The sequence below is a fragment of the Thunnus thynnus genome, chromosome 12 (genome assembly GCF_963924715.1).
Source record: "Thunnus thynnus chromosome 12, fThuThy2.1, whole genome shotgun sequence".
In the NCBI taxonomy this organism is placed as follows: Eukaryota; Metazoa; Chordata; class Actinopteri; order Scombriformes; family Scombridae; genus Thunnus; species Thunnus thynnus.
In genome coordinates this window covers 12059253-12083824 of record NC_089528.1, presented here as the reverse complement: position 1 = coordinate 12083824, position 24572 = coordinate 12059253, and the positions used below count along the sequence as shown (strand labels likewise).

At 39.3% G+C, this 24572-nt stretch overlaps 2 protein-coding genes, 1 long non-coding RNA gene and 3 other non-coding genes across 6 annotated transcripts; 2 read left to right on the top strand and 4 right to left on the bottom strand.

The window, feature by feature from the left end:
- Positions 1–1740: 1740 nt before the first annotated feature.
- Positions 1741–7154, top strand: LOC137193996 (cortexin-1-like). Its single transcript, XM_067605498.1, has 2 exons — positions 1741–1913; positions 4651–7154. Exon 2 carries the CDS (start codon positions 5382–5384, stop codon positions 5655–5657), a length of 276 nt encoding a protein of 91 aa, XP_067461599.1. The 5' UTR covers positions 1741–1913; positions 4651–5381; the 3' UTR covers positions 5658–7154.
- A 4189-nt stretch (positions 7155–11343) lies between these two features.
- On the top strand, positions 11344–24243 carry LOC137194001 (ceramide synthase 2-like). Its single transcript, XM_067605508.1, has 15 exons — positions 11344–11512; positions 12522–12689; positions 13503–13620; positions 14320–14438; positions 14610–14667; positions 14768–14818; positions 15850–15942; positions 16183–16311; positions 17026–17135; positions 17265–17418; positions 17788–19775; positions 20922–21068; positions 21497–22875; positions 22991–23110; positions 23892–24243. The coding sequence occupies exons 2-11, from the start codon at positions 12523–12525 to the stop codon at positions 18004–18006; spliced, it is 1218 nt and encodes a 405-aa protein (XP_067461609.1). The 5' UTR covers positions 11344–11512; position 12522; the 3' UTR covers positions 18007–19775; positions 20922–21068; positions 21497–22875; positions 22991–23110; positions 23892–24243.
- On the bottom strand, positions 15173–15244 carry trnam-cau (transfer RNA methionine (anticodon CAU)). Its single transcript has one exon. It is a non-coding gene; the product is annotated as a tRNA-Met (tRNA).
- On the bottom strand, positions 15248–15320 carry trnar-ccu (transfer RNA arginine (anticodon CCU)). Its single transcript has one exon. It is a non-coding gene; the product is annotated as a tRNA-Arg (tRNA).
- LOC137194009 (uncharacterized) lies at positions 15692–20413 on the bottom strand. Its single transcript, XR_010930905.1, has 3 exons — positions 20207–20413; positions 17241–17406; positions 15692–15922 (listed from the first exon to the last, which is right to left on the bottom strand). It is a non-coding gene; the product is annotated as an uncharacterized lncRNA (long non-coding RNA).
- Positions 18294–18366, bottom strand: trnar-ccu (transfer RNA arginine (anticodon CCU)). Its single transcript has one exon. It is a non-coding gene; the product is annotated as a tRNA-Arg (tRNA).
- Positions 24244–24572: the final 329 nt, after the last annotated feature.

Genomic DNA, 24572 nt, shown 5'->3' with positions numbered 1-24572 from the left:
AGCCAACCAACAAGCTCCATCAGCCATTCTTAGCTTTAGTTCAGGGTTGGTTTGAGTCCTGGTTGTGATAAGAGTCTGCTGAAGAAGGGAGACTCAGATCAGCAAAGGCTCAAGTGCCTTACAAGACAGTTTCTGACTCACCTGCTGTCATGAGGCCCAGGTATCCTGAGGTGGCAACCTACTTCTGTTCCCTGAACCACAGCTTGACCTCCCATATGTAACAGTAAGTATAGTGATGGAAATGTTGAATTTCATAACCTTGCAAGCTGGAGACTCTTATCAATTATGACCTCAGTGGGCGGCCTGCTGGAGCTCTGCTCAGTGTGATTTGATTACGAGTCCCTTCAGGACAGCGTTACAATCCGCTGACTATTAATTAAACCTACAGGGAGACGCCATGCGGCCTTAGGCAGGGGAGATGTGGATGTGTATGGGCTGCAATCTGTCCCAGTGTTTGTACAGTTTTAATTGTGTCAATTAATTACTTCTCACAGCAAGTATCTGGGGCTCCGCTTCAAGCACAATCAGGTAGCTCCACTTGTTTTGTTCCACATCCTGATCATGTAATTTTCTTGCAGTTCAGCAAAACTTGAAATTCCGCCTGACTCTAGCTGTGACGAAACCATCTTACACAACCTAATGAACAATTCTTCAAGCATATGCAAACAAAGACTTCCTATATGAAGTAAACTTAATCAATTCATCAACTCTGAAAAACTGTTAATGTTCAAGATACTTGTGGTGATTTGATTGAATTAAATTGATTTGGGTATATGCACAAGTCTGAAGGGGTCGTGACTCCAGAAACACTTGTAGTATAAAGAATAACTTTATTATGAGACCAACATGTTTTGGCATGTGGTCATGAGTCAATACCACCCCCATGGAGTCTAGAAATACTGGAGTCAGCCGAAAATGTTATTATTGTTATTATTATTAGTAGTAGTAGTAGTATTAATATTATTTTCTAAATGTAAAAACTCCCCCAAGGTTGCTAAAACTCCAAAATTTCCAGACAAAATACAGACAAATACATGGCCTCAATGTCCTCAATGTTGCCCTGAACCTACAAGGTTTACAGTGACATTATCATATTTGTCTTCTAAAACATCTTAGTCCATACTCTCTTGTAAAAACTCCATTGTATAAAGTTTTTAGAGTTCATTTAAAGTTATATGAGTGCCAGTCAATTTTATTTACATATCCCAAAATCACAACTATATCTCAGATGGGTTTACAATTTGTTCATCTTAGGACATCCTCTGATCCTAGACCCTTGATATGCATGAGGGTGAGCCACAGAAAAAAACTTAAACAGGACAAAAAGAATGAGAAACTATTTTCCTCTCTGTATATATGCACCCAATATTATTTTTTATGCCCGGAGGTGGTTTTTTTTTTATCAGTATAGGAGCTTCCACCTAAATGATAGAATTATTAGACTATAATGAACACTGATGAGGAGTGATTGGCACTAGATATGTCTGTGCCATATTGACTACATGGTTACCATACAAGGGCCCCTCAGTGTCCGCGCCCCGTGCAGTCCTCTTACATAATGCAAAAGCCAAACACGGCTCTCGGGCGCTTTACTCATCCAGACGAAAAGATTATGTGTGCAGTCCAAAGAGGGACAGTCATAAGTGGGCAGGGAGAGAGGCAGAAAGGGAGGGAGGGAGGGAGGGAGGTGGGGCGGATCCCGCAAACTGAGAAGACTTAAAACCCCTGACAGATCAGAGGAGGTGCTGCAGGATGTGACAGACCTGAAGCTCCGTGTTCAGACTGAGCGAGCCCGGAGCTGTCTGCGGTGCTGAACAGCTGCAGAGGATCATCATCCTCATCCTCATAATCATCATCATCCTATCACTGTGTTCTTCATCAGATGTCCTCACCTATGTGACACGAGCCGGAAAGTAAGTTCTCTAATCTAATCGTCCTCCAGCTTGTCGTTGGGATGATGTGACAGGGATGCTTCTGTTTGTTGAAACTTTTTTTCTACGTAGATCTCAGTGTGAAGCTGTGAGTGTCAGGTCACGCGTGGGTCACTTTATGAATCACATGTTTATAAGTTGTCGTGCTTTAACTTTGTGAAATTGTGTAACTTCATTTCACATTCAGTTAGGATGGTTAGTTAACATTGATTAACTTGTGTGAAAAAATCAACATTTTAAAGACAGATTTTTTTCATCCCTTATCTATACAGTTACTTATACTGACATTTCATACAATGGAAACATCTACAGCATCACAATAAAACAGCCAATGTCCATGTTTAAAGCTACAAAAAATAACCAAAATTTTAAAATATATGTATGTATAAATGTATTAAAATGATATAAAGGCAGCTTCAACTACTGCTGTTATGGCATTTTTTAGGTCCTACTGTGCAATAGTTTAAGTTTCAGTTGATGAAATGGAAGATATTAATGAATAATCATATGCTTCCTCCTCCTTTCTTCTAGCAGCAGTTAGACAAAATCTAAAATTGACTTTTTTTTAAACTAAATTAAACCATTTCTGTGATCACGATGTTTTTATTACTTGTTACCAGAAGAATAAAACAGCAGATTACAGAAAGTCTTTGTAGAGGGTAAAGGGAAGGTGGAAGCAACATCCTTATGTAAACTGAAGTGTTACACAGTGTTATTCATCTTTTAAATACCATACAATCAGTAGAAGTTAGATGACTGAGCTCTTCACATCAGCTTGGCTTTGTTTGGCCTCATTCAGGGTTTACTACAGTTTTCATAAGCATCATTTTTACCCTTTTTATTTGGAGAAGTCCTTGACATTTTCAAAGCTGCTGTCATAATCCACAGACATATATGAGAGTTATTACAGGTATTACAGCCACGAGGAGCACCATATGTCACTGCATGTGCTCTGGCGTCAGAATTCATCGGCTCCTTGCTTTCATAAAAGGCTGAATATCCACTTTTTTTTTGTATGTTGTGTTTTTGTTGCCGTTTCGACTGTAGAAGATATGATTCTGGGACATTCCTCTATGTTTTACTTTCAATCTGGTCTCCAGCATTGTCAAAAGTCAATTTGTGTAAATCAGGTGTGGTGAAGCTCCACAGTGTGATTTATCTGCTGCTTAGGAACCAAAGCAGGTCTTTCAATGAGGATCGATGAGCCATGAAATTGATGTGTGCTCATTCTTTTATATTCTTTAAATCGGTATTTGTTTTGCTTCTCAAGGCAACAGGGTTTCCATCCTCGTCCTCGGCTGCGTGGTGTTTGTACATATATCACTATAACCTTGGATAACCTCTAGAGTTTTTGAGGGACCTGAGAACATACAGTAGCTTCTCAGATCAGGTGTGAACCGCTATGTGCTGGGCAACAGATCTGCTGGATTTGCTTGTGAATAAGAACAATATGAACATTTTATTTGATTCCCTACCTGTGAAGAAGGTGCATGATGGATTAAAAAAAATGACAGATGTATAATTGATTTAACTACTCTGTCTACAATGTAACATTAAGGATCCTGCTCAAGTAGAGCTGCAGTGAAAAGCAAAAAGTTTGGCTGTGTTGTGTAACTCGGCATGAAAATGTCTTGACTCAGCAGAAATTCAAAATGATCTAACTGTTAAATCCAACTTTAATTACTTGTTTGTTTTCTGGCAAAGCTGATAAAAGCTGATAAAAGCTGTCAAATCCTGGAACTAAATCATCTGTGCAGGAAAAGCAGGGTGATGCCGTCTTTTATGGGTAGTTTGATATTATTAGTTGTAGATGTAGCACAATACCATATGTTGTTCAGAAGTACTAATTAATGATTGTCATTAGCAGATTTGTTCTAAGTGGTTTCTGCTTACTGAATTATTCCTTTGTTGTCCTGCTGTGTAAACTTCATGTCCACTTCATGTCTGTTTATTGTCTATTGATTCTGTCGAGTTCATTTAGCTTCTGCTCTCCTTACATGCAGCTACCTGAGCTGTCTGATGTATCCACGGGCCCATTTGATAATTGATATTGAAGCAGGCAGTTTCTTTCATTAAGTCTTCCAGTCTCCTATTAAAGCTTTGCTTGGCCCTTTAGTCCCATCATCCGGAGAGCAGGGGAGCTATCAACGTGTCTCTGTGAGGATCAGCGGGGTGGTAAGGAGGGAGACGAAGCCTCCTGGAATAGAATCTGCTGACGGGGGAGTGCACCTACCTCAGGAAATGTCTCTCCACTCCATGGCCCATTAAAGAGGCTATAGAGAGTGTTTCTGTGCAGCAACTCTCCAAGGGCTCCTCCACATTTTTTCTCTTCCGTCATCAGTGTCTGATTTATTTATCTTGTACCTGAGTTCAGGAGAGCACTTCTGCCTTGTCTCAGCTATTTTTCTCACGAGAAACACTTCGAAGACTAGACAGGATATGTAGTAACAGTTTTAAAGTGAAACCATGTTTCTCACTTTTCTAACGTTTATAATAAATGCTGGCGGGGACACTGCTAGAAGCTGTGGGCCCCCTGAAAACACCTCACTCAGGGTCCTGAAACACAAAAAAATCTATAATCTGTGACATGTTCCAAGGCTCATGTCAAGCTCTGAACCCCCTGAATCAATCAGGATTTTCTCCCCCATGCAGCACCTCTACATGCTGGAAACTAACTCACTCATGTCATGTCGTGTGTTACCTTTGCTTTTTTTCTCAGGCATCCTGATGAGTCTATCCCCAAATGAAGAGGTTCCCCTGGAGATCAACCAATCAGTGCAACGCAGCCAAACCATTTAAGCAATTTGAACACAAAAACATTCTCCGAAGCATCGCAACACGGATCATTTACAGCCTGCAAGCACTTCAATTGATCTATGGAACATCTTCAGCCACTCGAATGAGATTTATACTCACTCTCAACCTTCATTTTGTAATTACAATAACCCCCCCGCTCCCCTGGGGCTGCTATTGAATGACACTTAAAATATTGACAAATAAACATGTGCAGCTGCCACTGAGGACCATGCAGATGATTTGAAGTTGAAGTAGTGACCTCCGCTATTGTATTGTTGTGAGTGTATGAGAGAGAAAGAGAGAAGGAAGGCGACATAAACACTAGCCGCTCTGATCTAATTAGAGCTCACTGAGCATGCCTCAGCTTGCAGCTCGGCTCACCAGCGGGCTTATTAATTTGCACTACTGATTGCCCCGTGTTACTTCTGCTGGAACAACTTATTCGCCCTGTGGCTTGTGGGAAACACCGGGCTTAAGTTCAATCTGCTGACTCCACTGACAGCTGTCATATTTCACCATGTGATCTTCCTCTGGGTTTAGAAATTACACTAGATGACCATGCAGAGCCAAGCCACTCCTCATAGCTTCTGACTGAAAAACAAAGCTGGTAAAGTAATTGATTTCATCCTTCCAAACATTCCTCCCACTTCCAAGATGAGCGATACAAACTACTGGGTCGTGGACTATGATCTCTCCTCTCCTGCTCCACCCGGGTTCCCCAGGGGCCCGACGGTGCTGCAGCCCACGGCGGGGCACCCCGAGCAGGGAACAGCCCTGTGTTTCGTGGGCCTCCTCGTGCTGCTGCTCCTCTTTCTCCTCGTTCGCTGTGTCCGCATCTTGTTAGACCCCTACAGCAGCATGCCGGCTTCATCGTGGACGGACCATAAGGAGGGACTGGACAGAGGACAGTTTGATTATGCACTGGTGTAAAGACGAGGGTTGAATTCGGTGATGTGGAAAGGTTCTTATTTGAGGGACTTTTGATTGATGATGATGTCATTGCCCTTCTGAAAGCTTTTTGCCTCTGATAATGAAAGAAACTGCAGTATGTTTGTTGTTTGGTCTGGGTAATGAGTAATGCAAGTTGTCCTCTTCGAGATACAGTATCAAAAACATTGAACAGTAACTGTATATGGACAAAAGACACACCAGAAGCCCTGTATCCATTTTAATTTACAGTAATTAATGTGTTATTGGAGATTTGTGGTGTGCACGTCATAGTGTAGCTTTTAGACTTACAACGATCAGTATCAGTCAGATCGATCAGTATCGATCAGTACAATCAGCATCACATTATGACTCCTGTTTATCACGTCATTTTGCTATTCTGTAATGTTTTTACAAATCCCAGGGCTGAATTATAAATAGAGAGCAGAGTTACTGCAGGACATGACCTAATTGAATAAAAGAGAAATGAAATGAGTTTAGGACGTGGAAGTCATTTAGACAGGACTAATACGCTCTGTTAGTGCAGAAGACTCTAAACTTTATATGTTGATTTACTGTTAAAATATCAAAATGACATTTTTCTTTGACAGGTTTCATTTTTCTGAACCAAAAAAATGTTTTAGTTAAGAAGATGAGATTTAAGAAGATGTTTTAGCTTCTCTGCATCTTTTTTGAATTTTTAATTTTCAATATGAGTAATGCTGGATATTATGTGGTATTCTTACCACCTCTAAGATGATCCTCAGGTAAAATGGGTTTTAATTGACCAAAGCATCTATAATTTGAGAAAATCGCTTAAATTAAGTCGCCTCCACAAACTGAGCTTTAGCAGCTTTTTCTATCCACAGATTTTGTCTTTTTTTCTCTGTGTTCTAAAATCCAGTTTTATTCTATTATAAGAGCAAAACTTTATAATACATAACAGATAATACAGAACATTTTATTTAGGGTTTTGCTATTTGACGTCGCCATTCCCTTTAAGAGGCTTATGAGGCTCAGTGCGGAGGGTCACGGCGCCGACTCAATATGTGTCATATAAAGTTATGATTATGAAATGCATGCACACCAATTTCCTCCCCTAATCCTTTTTGCCTTTAGGCCCCGTCCAGTGCACCAGCCAAATCTGTTCAACAGTGCCTGTAGGAATATGAGAAAAGCTGATATGCTCCTTTTTGCCACTTCTTTTGTAATATTGTTTCTGCCCTTGTTATACTGTAAAGCCCTATGCAATGTGGCTCTGAAAGGCTCTTTATAAAAAGAAAGTGAAATATTGATATTTTACTGATTTACTGAAAAGTTGATCTGTTTCCATAACGATGACCAAAATGCTGTTTAATAAAATACCAAACTATTGTATATGGTCCAACTTCCTGGATGTAGACTTTTTGCTTTTAGATGAGGAAGGAAATTAGATATTTTCCTAATGTTCTCTTTAAAGTGGCATTCAGTTTTTTAATGAAATAAAAGCTTTTGTCTGGTCTTGCTTTTGGGAAGTCTAATTACTTCAGAGACCTGCACAACACACACACACAAATAAAGACACACACACACACACACACACACACACACACACACACACACACACACACACACAAATAAAGACACACACACAAGCACAGCAAATGGCACCTACAAAAGCAAACACACATAAACTTTTACTTGGAGCAGTAGGCTGTCCTCACTGCTGCCCTCAAATCAATATTAGCAAGCTTTAGAGCAAATGAAATCAATCGAATAATCAATCGGAGGCTCGTAAAGAGACACAGCCAGTTAATTCATGAGGATCGGCCCTCACAGCTCACCGCTGGATGAAATATATCCTCATGTTGAGTGACTTAGACCCTCATCAAAACCCTCTGCTTGTTTGGATGAGAGAAAAACAGCATACATAAGCTCTTTCACTAGCAGAGTTTTTCAAAAGATCCATATCAGTCACAATTAGAAAAGCAAAGATACAAAACAACATTTTGGGGTTCTTGTTATGATTTAGGGGGATGGGGTGACTATCAAAGACAGTACTTGTGCTTCCCAGTGGTTTAAAAACACGGTTTCATCTGTAGTTAAATGTATTTCCTGAATCCATTTGTATTTGGGGATTTCCCCTAGTCTTCCCTTCTCAGCTATCTCTTTCCTGATAGAGTTCCCTGTAGTTTCAGTTTGTTAGCGCTCTCTTTCAGTAAGTTAGCTATGACCTCTTCTGGACACTTTAACAACTACAACAGTATATCCACAAATACTGTGGGAATCAGGTGGTGCTCGGATGTGCCTGTCTGAGTGAACTATGGAAAAATGAGTTCGTTGTTATAAATGCTAGAAAAAGTGCATTATGGATACATACATAATACTTTACTCAAAGTTGTATATGCTGAAATGATGGAATACACAGTGTATGAAGAGTCCATTTCAAAAGGAAACATTAACATACACATTTAGTCCTGAGGAAAGTATTCACAACTCCCTCCAAACCTTTTAAAGCTGCTAAAAGCTTTACCTCTATACCTTTACTTACACGTCTATGGAGTGCATATTGTTTTCCACCATCAGTGAGGGCTACTTATCTGACTGTGGTCAGAAACCTGGCATGCAAATCCACACTTTGCAAACTGGACTAAAACAGCCCTCTACAGTTTGTAGTTTATCAGGCTCCAACAGATGGTTTGAATTGCCGTGCAACAGCCGCCATCTCATTAGTCCAGCAATTAACGGGACACATTTGTGCTTCAGTGGGCTCTGACAATTTACTTACAACAAAGGCGCTCAGTTCCCATCACCCCCTCTCACACACTGTACACACACACACACACACACACAAACACACATGTGCACCCAGATATGCAAATGTGGCTGGATCATGGAAAAACATGACCTCACGCCTGACATGAATGGCAGAAATGGGATTGTGTTTAAAAATGGATGTGTTTAAAAATACACAAGTTTTAAGTCTGTTAGAAACTGGGTTTTCAGGTTCAGGTGTCTTATATTTCACGTCTGATCTTGCAGAATAAATATGACAGTATCTCTCACTGTCTTCCTTCTCTGTTTGTGTACACACGGTCCAGGCAGGTGCGTACAGTATGCAAATAACATCCTGAATATGCACAATCGAATTTTCCGGTATTCTATCCAACAAACAGAAATGCACAGAAACACATTTGCATACACACATTACACCCTCAACCACACACACACACACACACACACACACACATGCCCACGCAAATACAAACACACGTTAAGCACAGCCCACACCCAGACACATGCAAATCCTGTTTGTCTGTTGTAAAATGTAAACAAACTCTCTCTTTCTCGCTCTCACACACACACACTAATAAGACATTTAACATAGCACACCACTAAATGATCCACACATAATGAAGCTGTGTCACTGGCTGATGCGCACACTAAAAGGAAGAATGGCTCATCTGCATAACAGAAGTGATGTTATCAACAGGCAGCAGTCTGTCAGCCTGCTTATCTCGACCCATGACAATACTATCAGCTGAGAGTGTTAGCTGAGGAGGAGGATGGTGTGAGGAGGACTGGAGTGTGTTTCTGTGTGTGTGTGTTGGTTAGTTTAGAAGAAGTGTGTGTATCTGTGTGTGTGTGTGTGTGTGTTTTAAGGGGCCGTGCATCATTAGAGTTTGTGTTATAGCAGTGAAACACAAAGGCCTCATGATGACACACACATTTGTTCAGGCTAAAGCCGGGTTATATGCACACACTTGACGAAGTCTGTTTACCTTCAAACTTTGAAGTCCTGGATGTGTCCTGGATTGTTGCAGTGGGTGTGGGCTCATCAGCTGAGAGTGCTAACCTGGGAGAATCATGTCATGAATATAACCTATTGTGGAATATAATGAAATGTAATGAGATATATGATAAACTGTTCCTGTCTCTGATGCCGATTTCCTGTCATAGAGGAGTCGAGTATTTTATGTTTACTGTAAAGTTCCTCTTCTGTTAGAAATAGGGAAATGTAATGAGACATATTATATTGTGTATTTCCTGTCATGGTTTAGTCTCTTCCCAGTTATAATCATTTGAATGTAATAACATGGGAGGCACCTGTAAGCCAACTGCAGATCATTTGAACTTAAGTTTAAAGCCAAGTTTCTGAACAGCAGCCAATTATGCTCACAAGTCATAAAGTCAGCAAACAATTATTTGATTTCATTGATATAACTTGTCTTTGCTAATAATAGCCACCGCACACTGCTGGTCAGAACAGACCAAGTGAGGCTGCAGCAGCAAAATCCCCGAACATATTGAACTGAAACAGGGTGCGTTTGCTTATGATTTGCATTTTTTATTTGTAAAAGGAAGACTGTGTTATTTATTTTTTCGAAACTTACATAGTATCACTTTAATGTCAACAGGAACAGAACATGCAACAGGCTCATACTCTTTCAGCTTAACATCAGTGAAGCACAAGACCTGAAATGTTAAAGTTCCCCTCCAGACATGTTTTAAGATGTATATAAAATACTCTGCTTTGAATAATAATTTGTGTCTGATATGTTTGTTTCCACAAAAAAAGTTCAATTATATGTTAAATTCCTTAAAATGGCTTCTCCCTCATTAAAAAAATCCAGAATCTATGAATATGCAAATATTGTTCATTTCATTTTTTAACTGCTGGTCACACAATGTCTCCTACTTCACTGTAAAGTTTAATTCTCAGTGTTTTTATGCACTGGAGGCTTCAAGTTTCCACATCACACTTGTCTAAGTTAAATATTGAACCAAGATTGGCTTCCAAACTAATTGTGATGTCACAAATCACACTCATAGGCCTGTCTCTTAAAACTGGATTTTCAATGAGTTCAGAGAAACTTTCCACTTTCAGCAGATGAATGTGAAAACAGCCTTCTGGTGTCAAACTCTGCACATACATCATTCTGCTCAGTGAAGCTCAACCATCCGACTGAAGGAACAAGAGGAGAAACATATTTTTGAGTGGAGGGAGACTTTAACATCAGTGAAGCAAAAGATCTGAAATGTTAAACTGAATGTAAATATGTGTTTCCTGACTGAATATCGAAGGTTGTTAGTAGCCTACTCAGCATTTTAAATGATGATAATATATGTTTTAAGTTGTTTCCAAACCTGTTAGTAGCCTAAATCATATCAGTATGTGTTATTTGACACCACAGTGAATCAATTAAGCTGCTCAGCGTTTTCTTTGTTGCTCATGCTGAGTAAATGGTTTATGAACCGTGGCTTTGAGCAGGAGACGCCTCTGGCAAACATCAAGCTGCATCATTTTATCAAAGAAAAGCAGAATATACCGGAAGCTGTCAGAATAAAGGTACACCTGAGAAACACTTACTGAGAAATGACTGGATACAGAATTGTGTTTTTTATGGAAAGATGTCAATTATTCATCTAATTTGTTTGGTAAATATGTTCTGATTGAGTCATGTATTCAATACATTTATACAGTCAGCTGTTTGTGTCGACTGTGTCACATGTGTTGTATTGTGTCTCAGTGAAAAGAGCTTTTAGAGAACAAAACACCCAAAAGTTTCCAAACAAATTATTTAGATGTTGATACATCAGGTTCAGATAATCTTCAAATGCAAAGTGTTGCACAGGGTTACGACAGGATTAAATTGTGGTTTTATGTTGAAGGTTTTACTCGCAGCTTCCTCTTATCTTGTCTAACACTGCCCGACACTTTAACTGTGTCACTGAGCGTCTGTTTCACCTTCTCTCTGCGGTGGTCGGTGGGATAAAGCGCATCAGCAGTCAGGCTGAAACAAATGCGCAGTTTCTTTCAGGTGGATTTTTATCTTTCTGTCTTCAGGATTGATCCCTTCATCATTTCAACAGAGCAGGTGAGTTCTTTTAACTGCTTGAACCACAACTTTGTATGTTTCATTGTGGAAATGATGTGGCTGCTTCTGTCTGCGCTGGTCTGTTTGTTTTCAGTCTTCTTATCTATAGAGACAATTGCTCCATTGTCGTAACTGTATGTTTGCTTTTATTTAAAAAATCTGCTATTTATTGATGTAGGCTACTCACTGTTGACTTTTACAGCTTTGTTAACTATATATGGCTGTTTTATTGCCTGATTTATTGACTTAGTTTTCCAGAAATTATGTTAAATGTAGTGTATTATTCCTAGTTTTGCTGTAACTTATAATTTACAGGATGAACTTGTTTGTAGCTGAAGTAGAAACACTTATCAAATGTGGAAAATATTCTGCCTGCATTATGTTGTCCATATAAACCCTCAGATAGTTTATGCTCATCTGGTTCACATGGTTAAAACCATATAAAGTGGTTGGACTGAGGCTTAAAGATCCCCTCCTGACATGTTTAAAGACATAAAAAATACTCTATTTTGACTAATAATTTGTGTTTAATGTTTTTTCCACAAAAAAAGTTCAATTACTTCCTTGAAAATGACATGTCCTCTTTTCCCCTTATCGCAGTTTTCAAAAGTGTAACTGATGGACACGAGATGTGTCCTACTGCACTGTAAAGTCCATTTTCAGTGTGTGAACACTGGAGGCTTCAGGTTTCCACATTACATTTATGTTAGTTGAATACTTACCAGTGAATGGCTCCAAAATAGTTGTGTTGTCACAAATCATGCTTGTAGGTTCACACCTGTAACTCGGATTTTCAGTGAGTTCAGAGAAACTTTCCACTTTCAGCAGATGAATGTGAAAACAGCCTTCTAGTGTCAAACTCTGCACATACATCATTCTGCTCAGTGAAGCTCAAACATCCAAGAAGAAAAAAACATTTTTGAGTGGAGGAGGACTTTAACTATTTGGAAATATCTGGGTTTTTTTTTGTCATCTTCAAAATTTTCACCTTTACTCTCTTCCACAGCAGAATGGACCTGCTGCCAGATGTATGGAGGCAGGACTACTGGCTTCCTCCAGGTGTGACCTGGAAAGACATGGAACAGCTGGCGGACTCTGATCGACCACAACCCCAGGACCTTCTTATAGCACTGCCCCTCGCACTGGGCTTTGTCGCCCTGCGCTGTGTGTTTGAGAGGTACAGCACACCTCATCTGTTTGCTCTGTAACATCCCTCTTTAAAGACATATAAATTCAGCTATTTAAGAAACACAATCATCTGAGGTTATTGTCACTGAAAAAAAACAGTAATATTTGACTAGGTTTCAAAATATCACACACAATTTCCTGATTATGACCAAGCGTCCAGTATCTATTGGAGGACGCTGCAGCCGCATGAGCTGAGGGGCAGTGAGCAGGTGTTCTGGCTGAACGAGCTTTGTTATCATAAGGGAGAAAAAGGCTTTGGGGACTGAGAGACAGACAGAGCGAGAAAGAGAAAGAGAGAGAGCGTTGGGACTGTGTATGTCTAAACAAAGGATTTCAATGAGACATATTTTACATTATAGCTGTAGACATAATCCTGTTTACATGCACATTGTTGATTTTCACCTTAAACTTGGACATTATTTCCAAAATCTAATGAAACATGTCCAGTTATCAACTTAAAAAAGAAGAACTATAAAGAGGGAGTGAACAGTGCAGTGAAACACACACACACACACACACACACACACACACACACACACAGACTATCTTCAGGCTTTTTGATTGGTTTCACTGTTTGTTGTTGTAACATTCACAGTAGTATCAGTGTAATCAAGTGTAATCTTGCTGTTATATCATATCTACCCAATATTCTCTCTCAAGGGGATGAATAAAATTTGATCTGAAACACAAATATATGTCGAGCTTAGTGGTATATACGTTGCTTTTGTCGCCCTGACTCTCCCGCCGTTGGTTATGTCATCATGTGTGTGAATTGTCTTTTGTTTGCTCTCCTCGCCTCCAGGTTTTTTGCCCCACCCATAGGCAGATGTTTGGGGGTGAAGAATAGATTACAAGTGACTGCTGCCCCCTCCCCGAAGCTGGAGTCGTTTTACACCCGGCAGAGCAGACAGCCGACACAGGTAAGTCTGAAAAGGCCTCACGCACATGCTCAGGTTATATGGCAGCATATGTGTTTATTATGAGCACACTGAAAATTGATCAAGATGAGGATCAGCTTGTAAAACTCAAATGTTCATCTTAAGTATCTTTCTCCTGTGATTTGTTCTGTGTGAAAAGCACAGAGGAACATGGGTGTTGTGATGGTAACAAAGCCTCGGGGGGGAAAACACACCACCACATGGCATCATATTGTGTGTGGCGAACTCTTCATCTTCATCATGTCACCCTCACATCTCATAATTCTCTTTCAGCTTTTGGATAAACAGGAAGTGATTGCAGAAAATGATTCATATTTGCGTTTTTCTTCATAAAAATACAATAAAACTACCAAAGATTGAGAGAAATTTAGCGTCACACACATCACATGACCAAATTTAATTAATCCCAGAAGGGATGTTTGTTTAAAACATGAAGATCATTAATCTGTTTGAGCAGCATTTGTTCAGCTAACACTAAGACATTTTCATGTTTTATAACTTCACACAACGGTCTGTTTAGTTTGTGGTGAAGTTGTGAAGATCTGAAATAATAACATGTTCTGCTTCTGTTTGTTCCTTCTGTCACTTCCACATTTACGCCTGCCGTTCTCGCTCACATTCGACTCTTTCTGCTTTTCTTCCCTCCCCGTCTTATACGTCTCCCTTGTCCCTTGATTTCAGAGCGAAATTGTTAGTCTGATGTCGCTGTGTGGCAAAACCCAGAGGCAGATTGAGACCTGGTTCCGCCTTCGCAGGAACCAGGACCGGCCCTGTCAAACCAAGAAGTTTGGTGAAGCTGCGTAAGTGCGTCCCTTCATCATCTGCTGCAAAACTCAGAGCTTGACCAATTTTGTCAGATTTACCACTGCAAAAAAAAAAAAAAAAAAGTCCTCCAAGCTTTGGTGATGTGTGTGGTGCCCTTTGTTTAAACATTAAATATTTCTGAACTCATGTATTGTCTTTTTTTGCAGGTGGAGGTTCTTTTTCTACATCACAGCTTTCATGGTTGGACTGGCATGTTTGATTGATGTAGGTTTGAGTTTCAAAAACATTTTACAGCAATCAGTGTCGTTGCTATTCTTTTGTACATTTTTACTGTTTTTTTTTTCTTCTTCTATTTTCTCTACAGAGACCCTGGTTCTGGGACCGCAGTGAATGTTGGAGGCATTACCCAGTGCAGGTGAAAACTACTTTAAGCTGCATGTTTGTTTATGATGAACCTGTGATCAGTTTTTAAAAGTGATCTGACTGAAATCTGAGTTTGTGGGAAACAAATTAAATTTGTTTTAAAGAGGAAATTTAAAACAAGAGCATAATGGTGAAATAATGTTTCCTCATTCATACTACAGAGAGCAATGACTGTCCTGTTAGTTTAAACTCAGCCTATTTCTGCTCTCACAATATATCACTACAACCTCATTCTAGGGCTGCAACTACTGATTTTTTTTCTATACTGCTCTAAAAATGTCAGAAAACAGCTGTTTCAGTTTCTGAAAATACTGTGCATTTTTAGTGTCTTTGTAAAATTCTGACATAGCAGAGGATGGTTTCGATCCATCGACCTCTGGGTTATGGGCCCAGCACGCTTCCGCTGCGCCACTCTGCTACACACCCCAGATGGGACTCGAACCCACAATCCCTGGCTTAGGAGGCCAGTGCCTTATCCATTAGGCCACTGGGGCTGCTGTAGTTAGTGTTCAGTGCGTTTACACTGTAATCCTTGTTAAGTCATTTTTCTATGAACAGGAATAACAGCCTTTATATGAAGTAAAACCAGGCAATCATGAAAGTGTTCAGTGCCTGTCTGACACTGCAGACTACTTATCTGGTCAATAACAGAAAAAAGTGCCCATTACAGTTTCCCCAAGCCCAAGGTGAGGTCTTCAAATGTCTCATTTTGTCCGACCAACAGCCCAAAACCCAAAGATATTCAGTTTACTGTCAGAGAAGACAAAGAAAAACTGCAAATATTCATATCTGAGAAGCTTGAAGCAGGGATTTACTTCACTAAAATTTAAAAACGATGAATCAATTATCAAATAGATGAATCGACTAATTGTTTCATCTCTTTCGTTTATTGTGCTTTATAAACAAAGTTTGATGATACGGTCATTCCTATTCTATATTTGTAGCTATATTCTGAACAATTGTTTAAACATCTCTTTATTAGGTCACTTTTTATTGACTATTTAATCACGTTTTCTCCCTCAGCCCATGGAGCGAGCTCATTACTGGTACTACATGCTGGAGCTGGGCTTTTATGGCTCTCTGCTGCTCCGGATCTCTGTGGACATCAAGAGGAAGGTGAGAACCTCAATGTTCATTCATAAATCAAACACAGCTGATTCCCTCCAACACACAACACATTTTCTCTTTAGAGAAGTAAGTGAAGGTGTACATACAGTATATATTACTTTATGACTTACAGTAACTTCACTGAACACATAGTTAATAAGTAACTGTAAGAATTTAAATTCTTCTGTTCACATATGAAGGTCATTTTGTTCTACTGAGTAGCAACTCTACATGTGCTTTCTTGGTCAGGACTTTAAGGAACAGGTGATCCACCATTTAGCCACCATCTTCCTGCTCAGTTTCTCCTACTGTGCCAACTACATCCGCATCGGCACCTTGGTCATGTTGCTTCACGATTCCTCTGACATCCTGCTAGAGGTAACAAAGAATCTCACGTACTTTCATGCTGTGCAAAAAATGATTTTCACGAATGTGTAGACAAGCACTATCTGCTTTAATGTAACACTGGTGGGACTCTAAAGAATAATGTGTACCATTAAAGTCCACATGGGACCTTTTAGTAGAATTAGTCTCAATAATTTGTCTTCGTTAGCCATTTTCTACCTCAACCAAAGTAAGAAAAGCTGGCCGTCTGAATTTTGCAAACTGCAGTCAGAGGGTCATGCTGCACTTGAGGCTGTTCTTAGACAGTTAGTATCTTCCTGCAGATCTCTGTAGCGGCCTACAGGATGCTCTTTTTATTTCAGCAGGAAGATCCTGTGACTGAGTCCTGATAGCTAAAGGGACTTGAGCAGCCAGAGGTCACCTTTGTTTACCTGCACCAAACAAAAGACTGTGCATGACAACAAGGTTCAAACATATTTTAACAGTACACTTAGTAAAACATTGAAAGCAAACAACACACGGCAAAGACAACAATAAAGACATACTAATAATGCTGATAACATTGCAAACATGTTATAGTGTTGGTCTGTACTGTGTAGAAGTTTGCTCATGTTACACACTCACTGTCATTGTGAACCGCGCTGACATCAAGCACACATTCCCTGCTCGTGTTTATTTTCACCTGGCTGAAGATATTATCTTGTGTATTGTGTCTTTGATCAGTTCAATCATACCTATTTTTTACAGTCTGCCAAGATGTTTAACTACGGCACCGGCTGGAGGAAAACATGTGACACGCTCTTTGTTGTGTTTGCTGTGGTCTTCCTTGTGACTCGACTGGTGATTTTCCCCAGCAAGTAAGATGTTTTTCCATTTTTGCTCATAACATGTACTACAACTACTTTGTAAATCATGTGTGACATGTAAATCTATTGACAAAAAAAAGAACAATTTATACTTACAAACAATTCTTTGTTGATGTGCAGAATCATCCACACCACCCTTGTGCTGTCCATGGAGGTCTTTGAACCCTTTGCAGGCTACTACTTTTTCAATGTGCTGCTAATGGTGCTGCAAGCTCTTCACATCTTTTGGGCTGGATTGATTTTACGCATGGTCTATAAGTTCCTGAAAGGAAAGGTGAGAGTCAGACTCAGCAGTATTGATGAAATTAACTATGGGGCTTCTCTGCAATCCTTGTATAGTTGCTTTCATGTGGAAATACTGTCGAAGTCTGTTTCATCCTGCATCATTGATTAGTGTTTCCCTTCACCTTAACCCGAACCCTGTCTTATCCCTAAATCCCAACCAGTTATCTCTATGATGTATAACAATAATCTAAAATAAACCCTAACCTCAACTGTGAAGGTTATAGAAGACACTATTCAAAGAGGAAAGAGACTTTGATACAGTAATTTATGGAGTCTATCCCTCATTTAGATGTAAAATCTAACATTAGAATAGTTTATAGTCTTATATTTCAAATCTTGTGCTTGCTTCTGCCCTCAGCTGGAAAAAGATGAACGCAGTGATGAAGAGAGTGAGGTCGAGGAAGAAGAGGAGGATAAAGGAGGGGAAGAAAGTGCTGATCATGAAGGAGATTATAGTTGGGAGAGAAGTAAAGACACCCTGAACTCCAAACTGTCCATGCTGACCAACAGCTGTGTCCTTAATAACTTGACCAACCACAGGGCCTCCGTAGCCGACAGAATGCGTAAAGCTCAATAAAGACGTTATGTTTTTTTTCACATTTAGCCTAAGTGTTGCTATTTAAAGGTCAAAACAGCCATGGTTTACAGATTGAATAATACAAGATGGATGTGATCCATTTCCCTGTGAACTACAGGTCATGCATACTGGCGTCTCTGTGCTTCTCTTTTAATTCAGAGTGGAATTAGACAAGTAAAGAGTGAGAATGTAATCATGAAAAAATGCTGATATAGCAGAGGATGGTTTCGATCCATCGACCTCTGGGTTATGGGCCCAGCACGCTTCCGCTGCGCCACTCTGCTACACACCCCAGATGGGACTCGAACCCACAATCCCTGGCTTAGGAGGCCAGTGCCTTATCCATTAGGCCACTGGGGCAGCTGCAGATAACAGTGGGCCAATGTGCACAAGTCAGTGTTCAGTGCGTTTACACTGTAATCCTTTTTAAGTCATTTATCTATGGACAGGAATAACAGACTTTATGTGAAGTAAAACCAGGGAATCATGAAAATGATCAGTGCCTACCCAATAAAACTGCAGATTGTTTTCACACTGTTCTCATTCGGCAATTTAAGAGAACACATGATTGAAAACAAAATTGTTGAAAATAAGAAATAATACAATAGCACAAAATGTAAACTAGGTAGCTAATGTACACCTCAGTATAGACAGAAGTGGTTGTTTAAATATTTTGAAATCATTGAACAGTCACATTCATGCAGTAGACAATTAAAAGCTGGAAGTAAAGTCATAATTTTACTCTTTCTATGTCTGTCTTTTGTGATGCTTGAAGACATTGATATTTGATATGTGATTCTACTCTTTCATCCACTGCTCTTGTGTGATTTTGAACCACTGTCCATCATTAGACAAGTCTGTAAGTGTCAATTTACTACTAGTAAATAAACCCTTAAAATAAATTTTGCTTTTCATATCATTGTCCTCTTTTAATTGTTTTACATTTTCCATTCTTTCCATTCAAATGTTGTAATAATCACAGACCGTAAGGTGATGCTGCATAACTTCTTCTGTGCCACAGCACCATCTGGTGGCGACCAAAAGAACAATCACAGTCTGAGTGTAATGTCTACCTGTCATAGATATGTAACATCATATTAACCTGTATGTAATAATAGTTTCATTTATTGTGTAGCCTAATAGAAATAACATTAAGAGGTAAGGTACATACAGCTACTATTCATGTGATAAAATTTAGTTGAATAACTTTAATGACATTTTTTTCATGGCCATTTAATGCTACATGACTCCGAGTAGGTCTATCTGTACAGTACACGACACACCAACTTGGTTAGGTTTAGGCATGAGCAGTGGGATTAGGGTTAGGGGTAAGGGGAGCGTATCATGTAGTAAAGTGGGTGTGTCGTGTACACATCCATGCTCGTGTTTCTCAATGACTATGTTAAGGTAAATGTCACTAATTGAAATTCAAGTGAATGGGCCCAAAACTTGCATAATTTTGATGCCACAGGTGTGAGCAAGACAGACATGTCTCACCCTGCAGAAAATTCTCATCCTCACACCGTTGAGATTTGATGCTTCGCCAGGACAGAGGAAGTTGCTATAACTTTATTGTACATGCTCCGGTCGGACCAAACTTTACATGTTTGTAAAGTCAGACCTGTCAGCCCAGGTCTGGAGACATCTACATGCCTCTTGACAGAGGCCCTTGGACTGCACCGCACCCAACGTGCGCAAAGGCGCGAGGGCCCGTTCAACGCTGCTTGCAGCTTCAATTGTGATTTAATTTGCTGGCTTCTCCATTAGTGGTGACTTTCGTACTATTTTTCATAAGTTATACGAGTTTTGAAACAAATTAACATATGCACTGAACACCTTTCCACGTTAATAGTCAAACCTAACACTCGCAGTCAGCGCTAAATTGAATTTTGTGGAAGAACCGCTGACTCCGCATATTTTAGGAATCAGTAATAAATATGTGTAGTTACGGTTATGAATGTGACTAACATTTTGCCCGTCAATTCTCTGTTCACTTTTAGCTCATTGTGGACTGTATCTTAAGTGCATTTTTTATGTTGACTGTTACTAATTTAGCCAGCGTTAAATACGGAGAATCAACGTGTCGCATTCTCACCTGAATGCTAAGTTTTTGTTTATGCTAACATTAGCTTAGCTCCTTTTCGACAGTCTGGTTAGCTCTGAAAAGTTCACAGTTTAGGTCACACGTAACGTTACTCACCCCAACCCATGCTTTTCTCGCTTCGTGTTAGCTACTATCTTCTAATATCTCGTGTGCCTTCGAGTTTTTTTTAAATTATTTACGGATTTTTATACGTAGCCTACGATCAGCCAACTGCAGCCTCTCATAACCGTTAACGCTGTTAGCGCGTTGTAACTGCCACAAGAGGGCGACACCGCAGCACCAGCAGGTCCTGCTGTACAGTAACTTATGGTACAATGTTTTAATTGTTCATATGAAATGTATATGTACAGTTAGTACAGTATATGTACGCCGCTTCTTAACTTAACACTTAACTTTTCTTTCATATAAATGTAACTTATAACGTTACAGATATAGAAGTAACGTTATAAGGCTTTTATAATTTATTATATACATCAACATTTAAAAACTTAGGTGACGGAGGATTAGGCCATGAAAAGAAAATCCCTTTCTTCTCCTTTTCTCTCCTTTTCCCTCTATCCTTCTCTTTTTTTCCCCTCCTGATCTTCCCTTAACACAATATTGATTACTATATTGTGGCGGATCGGTTAGCGCTTTTGACTATGGTCCATGAGATGATGGTTCGATTACGCTTAGAAACATAAGTGTTTTACTTACTATAATAATTGAAAAATATAATTTTCCTCTTTTGATTGTTACAGTGTTGAATCAGTCTAATTGAAGTCGTCTTTCCCTGCATGAAATCGTCTCTATCATTAAATCTTACTGTCAGCACCTGCGAGCTACACACCAGCTCTTCTCCATCTGTGCACGTCAGCTACCAGATTCAAAAACCTGGATGAGTTTGTTTCATCTCTTAAGCACAGACTTGAAACTATTAAGTTCCTGTTTTTCTAAGCTGCTGGTGAATGGTCTCGATGTAAGTGCAGATTTTATTTCCTCTAAAACAATCGTTTTTGTTAGATTTTGGGGAATTTATTATACGTGAAATGTCGTTTTAACTGCAGTATTTGATTATTTGTTGTGTTTTCGACTGTGTAACTATCAGTATGTCACTTTATGCATGTGCATAAATGTAATTTTGAAGAGAATTTATGCGTGTAAAATTAGTATGATACTGTAAATGTAAGCTATCAGTCAGCAATAGTTGTTTAAAACAGCCCTCTGGCAAAAGTGGAGTATTGCAGATACAGTCACCTGGATAGTTGTTCTAATTATGAGGAAGTAACTTGTTATTAAAAGTACAAGAACACTCCAACCAACATGTTTATATGTCAGTTGTCCTTTTTTGTGTTATTATATTTGTTGACCCATCATAGACTAACACATTTCTTGTCTTCTTCATAGTAATTGAAGATGCAGATTTTTGTGAAAACACTGATGGGTTAAACCATTACCCTGGAGGTGGAGCCCAGTGACACTATCGAGAATGTCAAAGCCAAAATCCAAGACAAAGAAGGTACTGTTTAAGTATGAGAAGAAGCAGGAGAAAATAAAACTAGCCTCTGTGATATCCACTAATTAACAGAGTGGTGGTGTGTGTTGTTCATTATCATCATTGCATAATCAGCAAGTGTGGCGCATTTTATTTTTTCTTTCGAGCACAAATTCCTGTGTAACTTCATTATTGATTAACCTCAAAGGGATACTAATCTCTCCTGCTTTATTCACAGGAGTTAAATATAATTTTGGTAACAGTGTAGCATCCTATCCTCACACGAGATCTAACCTGATAAAATCTGCTGTATAATTGCCCAAATGTCATGCGTCGCTCTTTCAGATTTAAATTTAGAGAGTGAAAAGAAAATCCTCTAAATGGGAAGGCTCTCACCGACAGTATCATTAGTCTAACCAGGCAGATTTGTTGCGTTAAAGACATCGTTAGAACAATTGAGCGTTGTGTTGGATGCTATGAAACTCTTCTGATGATCTCCAATCAACAAATTACTGACAGAGCAACCCCGAACAGACATAACAACCTACACATGCCTTTGATATTTAAATTCATAAAATAATTTCTCTTCTAAATTAAGACCGAGCATCTCCTGTTGCATGAGAGGAAACACATCATCAATTATATATGAAGATTTCCTGCATCTCCATGTTTTTGTAAATGACTGAATGGTTTCCAGATTACTTCATAAACATTCAATTTACTTCTCAAATGTACATGTAATTATTTCCAATGACAGTGTGCCATATTTTACCCTCAACACCAGTGTTGATCTGATAATCTGTGATTTTTTTGTACTATACACATATAAATAAACATACTCTTCACTCTCAAATAAAGATCAAGAACAAGATATATTAGATTTTATTGGTTTCCCAAACCTTATCACACCAAATACAATGTAATAAGGTTCTGTCCATTATCACCAATCTTAAGGATGCTATTACTAGAACTATTTAATTAAAGAGGAATTGTGTAAGTGTGCATGTAGTGTAGTTGTACATGAACCAAAGGTCAATTGCTATCAGCAGGATTTATCTCAACGATGTAAGGAAAGCTATTATATACTTACAGGTACGGGTAATGTTCTCTCATTTGAAGGGATGTCATTTGTGTTGCAGGTGTAACCATTTAGTGACTCTTCATACCTGACACCTATTCACACTTTTCTTTTTTTCCCCGAGGTATCCCCCCCCTGATCAGCAGCGCCTCATCTTTGCTGGCAAACAGCTTGAGGATGGACGCACCTTGTCGGATTATAACATCCAGAAGGGTAGGTGAAACTTCCAGCCAGCACTGATGTGTAAAGGTAGAGAGAAGTGATTGTTTGCAGCCTTTTTCATCAGTGTTGCATGATGAATATTTGCCCATTCCTTTCTTTCCCTCAGAGTCCACCCTCCATCTGGTCCTGCGTCTCAGAGGGGGCATAATTGAGCCTTCTCTAAGACAGCTGGCTCAAAAGTACAACTGTGACAAGATGGTCTGCTGCAATTATGTATACAAATCTGGTACGTTGTAATAGTGCGACTGAACTCATTCTCACAGAAAGCGGGGAGCATGTGATACCCCTAAACAACAGCCTGTGTTGCATAACAAAATGCAAAATCTAGATTAATGCTTTTTTTTTTTCTACTTTCATGCAAAATTTTAATCGCCAAAAACAGTGGTGCTTAAACTGTGGGGCTGGCCTGTCCTGGAGGGCAGAGAGCCATTGCAGGGGGACTCATAATGTGAGAAAACTGTGGAACAAAACAACATGAATTTGGCTGAAACATAACATAGTTAGGATCATAGCAAGTGGCACATATCAGGTAAAGGTTTTGTGACACTTTAGCAGTCATGTCAACCTGATAAAAGTATTTTATGTTAACTCAATGTAAATCTCTGCAGTTAGCTAGACAGTAATTTGACAGTATTAATTGCATTGCTGTAGTTAACGTCAGCCAATCAAGCTGTCGGTTGAGAGTGAATTGGTATTACATTGGTCATAATGTTGTGATGAGACGGCGGATGGAAGTAATGCATATAATGCAACACTAACTAACGCTACATGCTGGGTGATTGACATGGTTGAGTTGGCCGAGTGTTGTTGTGCTGAAGCAAACTGGAGTGTACTGGGAACACATCTGTCACACCTGATAGAACTACCAGGTTAAAATCCTGAGTGTCTAGCTTCACAGCACTGTCTTGGCCAATGTTACTTTCTTTGTGTGTTTTAAGAGCAACCAACTACTCACTATAGTCAACTAGTCAGTATTTTGGTCTAATTGATTATTCCTCCCATACCAGGTGCTACACACGCTTGCATCCATGCGCTGTCAACTGCCGCAAGAAGAAGTGCGGACACACCAATAACATTAGACCCAAGAAGAAGCTGAAGTAGACAGCTGGAATCAATGATCAATATTGTAAATAAACACTTTGACAAGCAAGACAGATAATAGTTGGTTTCTTTTTACAGTTGTCTTCAGAATATTTATTTATAATATTTTTTTATTTCTAGTTGTCAGCTAATTTGTAGTCTAGTTTAAACATTTTTTTCTCTCACATCATAAAACTGAATGATGTGATTGGACCTCATTTGGAAATGTATCAAATGTGAAAGTCTGGAGGTCTCATTCATAAAGAAGTGATAATAATACTTTTTTTTTTTCAATTTTGATTCAATTTGACTTTGAAATGTAATCAGTGGCCAACATATCAGCTTGTGACTGCACTGTGCAGCTTCCTGGTGTGAAAGTGTATGTAAAGGTAGAGGGGTTGAAGCTCTTAAACTTCCCCCCCCCAAGATTTATCCTGCTGATCCGGGGATTGAACCGTCAACCTTTGGTCACAAGCCTGCTTCTCTAACCTTATGGTACAAATGTCATTCTCCATGACAGCACCTGTTGAACATGACCAAATAAGTGACAAACAAAACAAACCCATGAACTGGACTTACATTGCACCACATTACAACCTTTTAAATGG